Raw genomic sequence first — 12,247 nt, forward strand, 5'->3', positions numbered from 1 at the left:
AGACAGACTGTAAAAGCTGATTAAGCCATATTATTGTTTCATTTTACATATTCTATCAGCATTTCAACATTATTTATACTTTGCAGCATAGCCAAGGCCCCAAGCCTAAAAGGTGCTCCACTTGAACAAACCTGTATCCATGGGAGCACCTTACAGAACCAGACTGAATTACCTTCATGACAAACCAGAATGCTAAAAAAGAGTACTTAAAGCAAAGCCAATCCTCCTTCCATTGACTTCAATGGGAGCATTTCAGAGTGAAATTGAGAGCTCTCCTTCTCTCAAGGGAAAGCATTAATTATCTTTAAACATGAATTGCATTTATGCTTTATAGTATACAGTTAACATACCACTCAGTGCTCCCACGGCTCCAAAATTTAATGACTTTCCATCCATTATACTGGCATCACATTCTATCTCACCCAAAAGGTTTAGGTTAGATCCCATTCCTGCATTTGTAAAGGGGGAATCCTAAAAATATAAGAACAGACCACAGAGTAAGATATATACACATGCCATGACTTTGTATATCTGAAACTCAGTATCCTTAGACTGATGACACTCACCTGGACAAAAATCTATGGAACTTTCTACAGTAAGTAACTGAAATGCTGTAGAAAAGGAAGCTTCCCTAGATGGTCATCTTGGACATGTGACAGTGTAAACTCAATATACATTACAATGATGGTGTATTTAAAATGCACTGTGCTACCACAAAGGACAACTTTAGCCATACAGTAACCTAGGAAAGCCTTTTGTTAAAGACTAGATTTGTGGCAGAAGCAAAACTTCTCCAAGGAAAAAACAGATCAGGGCATTTGGCACCAAGAACCTTTTACCAACTAATTCAGATACACATGTGCAGCCTCCACTGTAAAGGCAACACACACAGTCTTTTCAACTAGACACTGAGTATTCGGACTGGTGATGACTTACTGAGGCAAAATGGTGGGCAAATGGAATTCATAGTTTTCCTTAATATTCTAAAATTAAGTAGGTTTTGAGCTTTGCCCACACAACAATACCTGCCTGATGGAACACAGAAAGGAAGCAGCACTACCAAAAAAACCCAAAACAACAAAAAAAAATCACTTTAAAAAATTTCTGTTTGACCATTCACCTAGAGACGTCATTTTGATAGGCATGTTATTTCTTCCATAGGAGGAAAAGTACACTTCCATGCTTAGTCTGTGTTCTCATAACAAATTTGCAAAGCTAGTGTATATTTGTTATGATTGATAATCTACATTTCTACATCATTTTCATCCTCAAGGATCCCAAACAAATAGAGTCACCTACACAATCACAGATTAAAAACAAAACAAAACACAGAATTACTCCAGTAGTGCTGCCTATTTTCATACTACCTATCACTCTAACTAGTTCAGTTTTTGCTACACTGAACTTGAATTGGCAGCAAGACATTCAGAAAATGCCACACTGTCCAACACAAACAAAATGGTGTGGGAAGGGGAGAACAGGGAAGGAAAGGTTAAGTCCAAATCTCAAGCATGTCTTCTCCCTTTAAGTTCTGTATAGCCATTTCTGTGACTAAAGTGAAAATGCCTCTGGTGTGGCACAAGAGAACTGTTCGACATCAGTACTAGACAACTAACTTTAACTGGAGAAGAGACCATATCTAATTAAAGATTCAAAATGAATTTAACTGAATAGTGGTTAATCAAGTTTTGTTATAGTTCCTTATGGAAGCACCTTAGAAAAGGATTAGCATATACTAACCTGGGTCCTAATAAATTAAAAGGATGATGCAAAAAAGCAGTTTAGACACAGATGGAGGGTCTAGGGACTAGAGTGTGGAAAATGGCAATCCAGAATACAGAAGACAGGGAAAAAAAGTGTTGGGAAATCCAGAGCAAACAGTAGGATCTCAAGATGAAAGGAGTGTTGGGGGGTTTATATAGGTTTGGAATGTTTATATTTTTTAACTGGTAAATATCAGCGAATGTTGATTACAGATACAAACCATGAAAAAATATTTCCATGGATAATTGAAATTTACAGACAGCCAATAAAAGAAAAATGCTGCCTAAGAATTTAGTGATTTAGACTTTCAAATTAGGCTGGTTACAAATGAGCTAGCGAAGAAACAGTAGAAATGGATATGATTTGTTGAGTTAAGGATATTTATTTTTTATCTTTGACACGGGGTGTTTACAGTTTGTGACTTAACGGTTTATAAACAGGGCCCTACCAAATTCACTGCCGTGAAAAACATGACACGGACCGTGAAATCTGGTCTCCCCTGTGAAATCTGGTCTTTGGTGTACTTTTATCCTACACTACACATATTTTATCCTAGACTATACGCTGGGGGAGACCATCGTTTCTCAAACTGAGGGTCCTGACCCAAAAGAGGGCTGGGGGAGTCCCAAGGTTACTGAAAGGGGGACGAGGGGTCACAGTATTGCCACCCTTACTTCTGTGCTGCCAGACTGGGTGGCCAGACAGTGGCGGTTGTTGGCCATGGTCCCAGCTCTGAAGGCAGCAGCAGAAGTAAGGGTGACAATACCATACCATGCTATCCTTACTTCTTGCTGCTGCTGGAGGTGGTGCTGCCATCAGAGCTGGACTCCCATCCAGCCGCTGCTGCTCTTCGGTCACCCAGCTCTGAAGGCAGCACTGCTGTCAGCAGCAGTACAGAAGTAAGTGTGGCAATACTGTAACTCTCCCACATCCCCATTTTGGGTCAGGACTCTTCAGTTACAACCCCATGAAATTTCAGATTTAAATAGCTGAAATTATGAAACATATGATTTTTTAAATCCTATGACCATGAAATTTACCAAAATGGAAAATAAATTTGGTAGGGCCCTATTTATAAATCCTTTAACTTGTTGAATCTCAATGTCTATCATCATAATAATTGTGTAACATCCATGATTTCCAGCAAATAAGAAAATTTAAATAAAAATCAAAAAAAAATTTCTATCATTCCTCAAAATTATATATAAAAATTCTGCCAAGTTTAACATAGGCAGTGTTATCTCATGTTCCTGAGGGTGGGGAAGCCACACATCCACCATGGACATGTCTCTTGAAGCTAGCTGGTTGTACCATGCATCTAATGGGTACACAACACAAAACAAAGAATAAAAGTAATTTTCCCCTCATTTACTCAGGATAAGGCTTTGCACTGTGTCCAAGTATAGTCTGAAGTGTGGTTTGTGTGGGGTTTGTTTGGGTTTTTTTTGCAGGTATCAGGGTGTAAAGAGTCTACAGAGAGAATGAGAAGGTGACTGTGTAGATCTGAACATAAGATGGATATAAATACACCACTATTTTATCAGTTTTATAAGTGATTAGTTATGAGAAATTCAAAGCATCTGTGAGGACACAATCATTTTAGTTTTTGAGGATGTGAAGTCCAGATGTCCTTAGTGCACGGACAAGAAAAAAAAATTATTTTAGAGAAATGACAGTGTCTGAACAACTTTTCACTGTAATGACCATACTACAGAATCCTTAGAATAGAAAGTATTCACTTCACAGGCTCCTTTTACAACACTCATCTCTGTATTTCCCTGCCTTCCTCAAGTGCAGCAAGGAGAGAAGGAGCATATGGCCCACATACTAGAAAAACAGAGCTTCCTCCACATCACATAGAATGTACACACTAAGCCAAGTCAAAAATCTTTAACACTACTCCTTTGTTATGAGTCACAACTTGTGTAAAAAATGTAATACTTGATTAAGACAGTGGAATGTTGGCAGGCCTAACTCTGTGCACGGGGGGCCACCACCTCTGCGATCTTACGAAAGGTGGAAGGATGAGGAGCAGCAAAAGACTTTGGCAACTTTACTATCTTCCAGCTTTCAAAGGTATGAAAAACTCTGCCAGTAAAAATCACAGCCCCAGGGCTAAAAGGGAAGGTAAGAGTGGGTCTGAGAGGAATTGCTCCAAGAGGCTTTATAAACTCTCTTAGCTCAACAGAAGATTGAAGCCTCAGAATGCTGAAGCACCCCAACTCCAAGAGCTGTCTAAGCCTCCCAAGCTCAAGGGTGATCAGACAAATCCTGGAACTGAAGTCTTGGAGACTCGTCTCTGCTGTCTCATTCCAAAAGGTGTTGGACTAAGAGAACCATCTCTAGAAGAGTGCATCCACAGAAGCACAATCATATGTTCTGGCGATTGTGCCAGAGCTACTAACTGAAGAGAGAGCCATATCCTAAGAATTGGCACCATGGGCAAATGGAAGGAACCCTCCGTGCTATAGCAGGAATCTTAGCAAGAAGGACCCTCTTTAGTGCCTTCCTCTTTGGGGAAAGCAGTAAACTCTCTGGCACCAGATACCTTTCAACTTGTTTCTTCTTGTTTTTTATGTTTAAGGGCATCTGAGGTGACATTGGTGCGGATTTGTCCTATAAGCGAAGATGTGCTTGATGCTTTTGAGATTTTTCCCAATGAAGGTCCCAGCATTAATGGATGCATCATGATGTGACAGGCTCAGACAGAAGATCCTAGGACAGAGGGATAGCCACATCAGATTGTTCCATTAAAACAAGGCTCTTAAGTGTCAAAGGAATTTCCTGCACTGACATACTAGTTGGTGTCAGCTTGGTTTCCATATTCCAGTACTTAAGTAGTTCCTAGAACCAAAGAAGGATCCTTAGAAGCAGAAATCAGCCTTGACATCAGTAAAGTTTTGGCAGCAGAAGCCCCACTTCTGAGCTACTGTTTATTTGTGCCAATAAAGCTCCAATGCTTACTGACGATCCAGGCACTATAGTCTCTCTCTGGCATAGACTTTAGTTCCGTGGTCATGCCTGGCTGAAGAGAAAGATGGTCTGCTCTAACGTAACAGGCCTGAAAGTTGGTCCAATGACAAATCTAGGGACTGAGGGCCTCATTTCAGAAGACACAGAACATCTTGTCCACTGGTGTGGTTCCAAGGTGTGCTGCTCTGTATACAGGGCCTTCAAATCTGGACAAAGTGAGCTCCCCTGTCCAAACAGAAAATGGCACTGTGCATCCACTTCCGGGAGAATGTGGGAGTGTGAAATATACTGCCTGCAACCATCTCTTTTTATCTAAATCTTTGGAGGTCAGATCAGCCATGACCAAATGTTTAAGAATCCATGTTCAATAATAAGTGGCCAAATACTAAATAGCTATCATACACATTAACAAAAATAGGGAGAGTTTTAAAATGAAAAGTGAATTCTTCCATCCAGGTATACAGAGATATTCTTCAAAAAGTGACAAGACTCCTGTGGCACCTTATAGACTAACAGATGTATCGGAGCATATTCTTAACACCCACAGACATCCATGGTAAAAAATGAATTGACCTGGTGGGGGCAATCCGACCTTTTTTAACCTCAGCTCCAACCATTTGATGCTGACAAGAGGGCAACAATGTAACTTAGGCACTGCTTTGCAAAAAATTTCAACAGCATCAGAGAATGCATGCCATACGGGAGAATATGCAAAGACCACTTCAAAGAATTTCCTTTTTAATTTTTAAATGGAAGCAGAGCACTTCTTTATATTTCTAAGTAGTCTCAACTTACTGGTGAGGTGAGCAGTGCAGTCATGAGCTTTGCAGATCAAAATGCTTGCCCTATCATCATATAAAAGTGGAAGAGGGGAGGGAAGAAGAGAAGAAACACTGTCCATAGCATTTTAGCCAAAGAAGCCTAGCCACATGACATGGAAGACATTGTTTAAGAAACCTACATCCACTGCACTTACATCGCCAGCAAAGTACATTTAACTTAACGATTCTTGCATCTACTGAAATATGAAATTTTAGCTTCTAAAATAAAAATTAGATTGTCAACAAAAAAATTGCACTTCATCCCGTAATTGCTTCTAAACTACTGAAGCTACCATCTTCTTTTTTGATTCCTTCTCTTCAAGATATACTTACAATGTTTGCCAGTTTCACAGCATACTAAATTTTTTAGCTGTGGTCAAAGTTGGAAGGCTTGTAGAAGTTACTCATCTTTGACAGTCCTGGAATTACACCTAGCCAAATAGTTATAAGCGCTCTACTTTCAAAAGATGTTAAAGTAACACTTCAGCTAACTTTGATATAGTTTTGGCCAGTCTGTTTATGCAAGCTTTGTGACTATTAAATGCTATTCAAGAGAGACATGCATATAGACAGCCACCATTTAAACAATAAGATTATATTGTTGCTTTCTTACTGGAGGGTTGGAGGCACTGAGAAGTGGCCTCCTGGGATAAATCAAGTCCCATTTTGTTTAATCAGTTAAAATGTTCTAAAGAAAAACTTAAATTAAAGTCAGATAATTAAACAAAGCACAACACATACCTGTGCATCATACTATGCCAAGTCAACAAATGGAAGTCATAAGCAAATGGAACCAGTTTTTTTTGTTTAACATGGTAACTATAATTAACAATGCTGAAAAACTAGGTCAGAACCTCTAATTTTCCAGTTTTACATAGACCCCTTTACTGTAATAGTGCTGTGCTTCTCACTGCAAATTAATTGCTTGTACTTAAATTTTAAAAACATAGACTTTAGTTTCAAAAGTGTACATCTGCAGAGGTTAGTCTTTTCCTATTAATGTACTCAAGTTAAAACTCAATCGAGTTCTACAAAATAGGTCATATAATACAGTTCACTTCAGTATTTAACTGAAAGCAACAGATCTGCAGTAGAGAACGCCATAGATCTAATATTAATTAGACTTGCACACTTGATAGTTTAGATTTGTTTCAGATTCTTTATGGTATCCAATAAGACGTATTGAAAGTGTCTTTTCCAGTTCAACTGCAACATTAAGACACAGTAAGTGGAGCGGTTTCACTAGTAAACACAAATCTGGCATTTATTTATATGGCATTTGCCATCATAGGATGAATAATCAGTTCTGAGCCCTGACTTAAACATCATCTGTTTACAGCCTTGTAATAAGTGAGAGGAACACAAGCTAATGCTATTGCACAAACTGTGTCCATCATATGTTTAGACAGAAATCAGAGTGCTTGCAACTTTGATCAGTAGAGTATTTGGCTCTGCTTGTGATTATTTTTCCCCTTCTACATGATCAAGTCTTAAAATATTTATCTGGTTGTTCTTTAGTGTATCTTTTCAGCACCTAGACAGTGACTCTCTGAAGTGCTATAGAGATACATAAAAGCTTAATCATATGGAGTTCTTCTGGTCTTCCATTAAAAAAAAAAAAACAGCATGTGGTTATTGTACACCGCAAGTCAAAAAAATTAATCCAACTCTTGTGTTTCAAGACCAATTCAACAGTCAACTCATACGTGGCAACCGATAACAGAATTGTGCAAAACCGAATGGCTCAGAGACCATCTCCTTAAAGAATCATGCAGTGTTTTAATAATCAGTCTTCTGAAGTATCCACTAATTTATTATTGCAACATACATAGACTTTGGAGTTAGCATCTTCATTTGTTATATTCAATTATGCAGCTCGCTGAAATTCTGGGAAACACATTCATCCATACTGCCATGATCAGGTTGCCAAATATGACGGATGACACTTTATAAAATTCAGCAGTGTAGTATTAGGTTATATGAACAGCATTCACAGTTAGCTGCTGTTTGTTAGTTTGTACATGGAAGCTACTTTGCCCACATAAATGCTAACATTTTATCTTAATCATGGAATTTATTGCATTGGAGATGTTCATGCAGTCACGCAGAGATGGACTGTTCTTTCTCCACTGAGAGGCTGCAAAAATAGAAAAAGCAGCCAGCCTACCACAAGCAAACTGTCAGCTCACTCATAAAAGATCAAGAGCAAATTTTGTTCCTCAGCAACTCTTTGAAGTGATGCCTCTTGGACTGGCTGGAATTCCATGTAATAGGAGTTGTGCAACTAAGCAGAACTGGGAAAAATCCATCTTTTGTGACACTTGCCTAAAAAGATAGTTGGATATTCCAAAATTCTGAAGAGAAAGTAGTTTGTGAAACACAGAATAAAAAATATCTAGACCACTGGAAAAAGAGCAATGAGCTATAATTTATTCTATAAGCTTTCAGAGTTTGGGAAGTAGACTCAATACTCAGGATTTTATTCTGTTGTTGCACATTAGAAAGGTTCTTTGTACTTCGGCTGAAAAAATTTGTTCATATGGTCTTATAATTAGGGCTGTCAAGCAATTAGAAAAATTAATTGTGATTAATCACACTGTTAAACAACAATAGAATACCATTTATTTAAATATTTTTGGATGTTTTCCACCTTTCAAATATACTGATTTCAATTACAACATAGAATACAAAGTGTACAGTGCTCACTTAATATTTATTTTTGATTACAAGTATTTGCACTGTAAAAAAAACTAAAGAAATAGTACTAATATACTAATGTAAGTACTATAGTGCAATCTCTTTATTATGAAAGTTGAACTTACAAACGTAGAATTATGTACAAAATAAACTGCATTCAAAAATAAAAATGTAAAATTTTAGAGCCTGCAAGTCCACTCAGTTCTACTTCTTGTTCAGCCAATCGTTCAGACAAATTTGCAGGAGATAATGCTGCCTGCTTCTTGTTTACAATATCACCTGAAAGTGAGAACAGACATTCTCATGGCACTGTCGTAGCTGGCATCACAAGATATTTATGTGCCAGATGTGCTGAAGATTCATATGTCCCTTCACGCTTCAAACCACCATTCCAGGGCACATGCATACATGCAGATGACGGGTTCTACTCTATAACAATCCAAAGCAGTGTGGACCAACGCATGTTCATTTTCATTATCTGAGTCAGATGCCACCAGCAGAAGGCTGATTTTCTTTTTTGGTGGTTCGGGCTCAGTAGTTTCAACATCAGAGAGTGTTGCTTTTTTAAAACTTCTGCAAGCATGCTCCACGCTCCGTCCTGAGCAGATTTTGGAAGGCACTTAAGATTCTTAAACTTTAGGTTGAGTAGCTACAGCTATCTTTAGACATCTCACATTGGTACCTTCTTTGCATTTTGTCCAATCTGCAGTCCAAGTGTTCTTAAAATGAACCACATGCACTGGGTCATCATTCAAGACTACTATAACATGAAATATATGGCAGAATGCGGGTAAAACAGCAGGGGATGTACAATTCTCCCCCAAGGAGTTCAGTCACAAATTTAATTAATACATTATTTTTTTAACAAATGTCATAAGCATGGAAGTATGTCCTCTGGAATGATGGCCGAAGCACAAAGGGACAAATGAACGTTTAGCATATCTGGCACGTAAATACCTTGCAATACCCAGCTACAAAAGTAGAAGCATTGCCAGGAAATCAAGGGAAGTGATTATTCCCCTCTATTCAGCACTGGTGAGGCCACATTTGGAGTATTGCATCCAGTTTTGTGCCCCTCACTACAGAAAAGATGTGGTAAAAATTGGAGATAGTCCAGTAGAGGGCAATGAAAATGATTAGGAGGCTGGGGCACATGACTTATGAGGAGCGGCTCAGGGAACTAGGCTTATTTAGTCTGCAGAAGAGAAGAATGATGGGGGATTTGATAGCAGCCTTCAACTACCTGAAAAGGGGTTCCAAAGAAGATGGAGCTCAGACTGTTCTCAGTGGTGGCAGATGACAGAACAAAGAGCAGTGATCTCAAGTTGCAGTGGGAGGTCTACATTGGAGATCAGGCATAACTATTTCACTGGGACGGTGGCAAAGCACTGGAATGGGTTACCTAGAAGGGTGGTGGAATCTCCATCCTTAGAAGTTTTAAAGGGCCAGCTTGACAAACCCCTGGCTGGGATGATTTAGTTGGGATTGGTCTTGCTTTGAGCAAGGGATTGGACTAGATGACCTCCTGAGGTCTCTTCCAACTCTAACCTTCAATGATTCTAAGAAGAGGACAGCATTATCTCCTGTAAATGTAAACAAACTTGTTTGTCTTAGCGATTGGCTAAACAAGAAGGAAGACTGAGTGGACTTGTAGGCTCTGAAGTTTTACATTGTTTTGTTTTTGTAACTGAAATAAAAAAGTGTACAACACAGAATACAATATATATATGAAAATGTAGAAAAGCATCCAAAATATTTAATAAATTTCAGTTGGTATCCTATTGTTTAACAGTGTGATTAGAACTGTGACTGATCGCGATTAATTTTTTTATCACGATTAATTTTTTGAGTTAATCACGTGAGTTAACTGCGATTGACAGCCCTACTTATAATTAAAATCAACACTACAACAACAAAATAAGTTAACGAGTTGACTTAATTTACATACAGATTTTCACAATACATTCTGGCTAAATCAGAATACTCACTGTCTTAGGAAGGTGATATCCTTGCTACATAAAGACAAGAGGGATGGGGCTACATGAAAAACTACAGTTTTAATGTACTGAAATTACAAAATGACTATAAATGTAAGAGAGGGGAATAAATTTCTCTATTCTGTTTATTGTGTTGACTTGCCTTATTCAATATCAATTTCCTATGTTGGTGTTTCACACAGCAACAGAGAGAGACTATTTTTTTAAATGAAGATTTGGTTCTAAAGGTTACAAAAACTGGGAGGGTTCTCAGGCAGGTTGTCATGGTATAATTCCCCACTCTGAACCTTAGCGTCCAAAAGATGGGGTACCAGCATGAATTCCTCTAAGCTCAATTACCAGCTTAGTACTTGTAGCGCTGCCACCAACCAGGAATTTCAGTGCCTGGTACACTCTGGTCCCCCCAAAACCTTGCCCGGGGACCCCCAAGACCCAGTCCCTCTGGATCTTAACACAAGGAAAGTAAACACTTTCCCTCACCGTGGCCTCTCCCAGACTTCCCCTCCCTGGGTTACCCTGGAAGATTACTATGATTCAAACTCCTTGAATCTTAAAACAGAGAGGAAATTCCACCTTCCCCCCTCCTTCTCTCTCCCCCTCCCAGATTCTCCGTGAGAGAGAAAGTAATCCTAACACAGAGAGAAAATAACCTCCCTCTCCCCCTTCCCTCCTTTCTCCCCACCAATTCCCTGGTGGCTCCAGACCCAGTCCCCTGGGGTCTCACCAGAATAAAAAAACAATCAGGTTCTTAAACAAGAAAAGCTTTTAATTAAAGAAAGAAAAACAGTAAAAATTATCTTTGTAAATTTAAGATGGAATATGTTACAGGGTCTTTCAGCTATAGATATTGGGAATACCCTCCCAGCCTAAGTATACAAGTACAAATTAAAATCCTTTCAGCAAAATACAAATTTGAACTCCTTCCAGCCAAATACACATTTGAACTCCTCCCAGCCAAATACACATTTGCAAATAAAGAAAACAAACATAAGCCTAACTCACCTTATCACCTAGTACTTACTATTTTGAATCTATAAGAACCTCTATCAGGGAGACTGGAGAGAAACCTGGTTGCACGTCTGGTCACTCTCAGAACCCAGAGAGAACAATAACCAAAAACTAACAGCACACACAGAAACTTCCCTCCCTCAAGATTTGAAAGTATCTTGTCCCCTGATTGGTCCTCTGGTCAGGTGACAGCCAGGCTCACTGAACTTGTTAACCCTTTACAGTCAAAAGAGACGAAATACTCCTGTTCTATTAACCCTTAACTATCTGTTTATGACACAGGTGAAGTAGCTAAAATGATTTTTTTTAAAACATTTTACTATGTTTAAGGTTGGCGTTCTATTCAGAAAAACTCTTTTACAGAGCAATATACCTAGGTATTAAGCTATCAGTCCTTAGGAAACCGTAGTTAGTCCAGAATCCTGAAGTTCTTCCCCTCAGGAACACAGACTACGACAAGCACATCACACATGTTCTCCACTCGGAACACTGGCTTCCCATAGAATATCAAGTCAAGTTCAAGGGCTGGGTCATTGTCTTTAAGGCACTCGATTACTTGGGTCCAATATATCTAAAAGATTGAATAAACACCAGGAGGAAAATTGTGATAAACTACTCTGCTCATCAAGCAAAATAGAATTTTCTATCTTAAGGGTAAAGCTCATGTGTGAAGGAGACAGCTTCCTCGGGTGCTGGTATGAGACCGTGAAACAAACTCTACAGGAAGTAAGGATCATCAAATCTCACTATGCTAACTCTCTACTCCTCCTCCTCACCCTCTGTGACACAGGGCGAAAAAGGGTTACACAACCAGCAGGCTAATTGACCCAGATTCAACCTTTAGAGACATATTAGAAGATGACGACATTTATGTTTTCGTGCATTTACATATACACTTCTACCCCGATATAACGCGACCCGACATAACATGACTTCGGATATAATGCAGTAAAGCAGTGCTCCGGGGTAGGGGCGGGGGCGGGGCTG

At 39.0% G+C, this 12,247-nt stretch overlaps 1 protein-coding gene across 8 annotated transcripts in view; it reads right to left on the bottom strand.

Annotated features, from left to right (window-relative positions):
• The window catches only part of TASP1 (taspase 1), a 168,596-nt gene that overhangs the window by 135,827 nt on the left and 20,522 nt on the right, over positions 1-12,247 (bottom strand). For all 8 annotated transcript variants that reach the window (XR_007774190.1, XM_050952178.1, XM_050952179.1 and 5 more), the window contains exon 5: positions 351-471. Coding sequence is in view for 7 of the 8 variants with exons in the window: in XM_050952178.1 (XP_050808135.1) it covers positions 351-471 (121 nt within the window). In the remaining variant the exon portion in view is untranslated. The remainder of the gene's footprint in view (positions 1-350; positions 472-12,247) is intronic.

Source organism: Gopherus flavomarginatus, chromosome 4, assembly GCF_025201925.1.
Source record: "Gopherus flavomarginatus isolate rGopFla2 chromosome 4, rGopFla2.mat.asm, whole genome shotgun sequence".
Taxonomy (NCBI): Eukaryota; Metazoa; Chordata; order Testudines; family Testudinidae; genus Gopherus; species Gopherus flavomarginatus.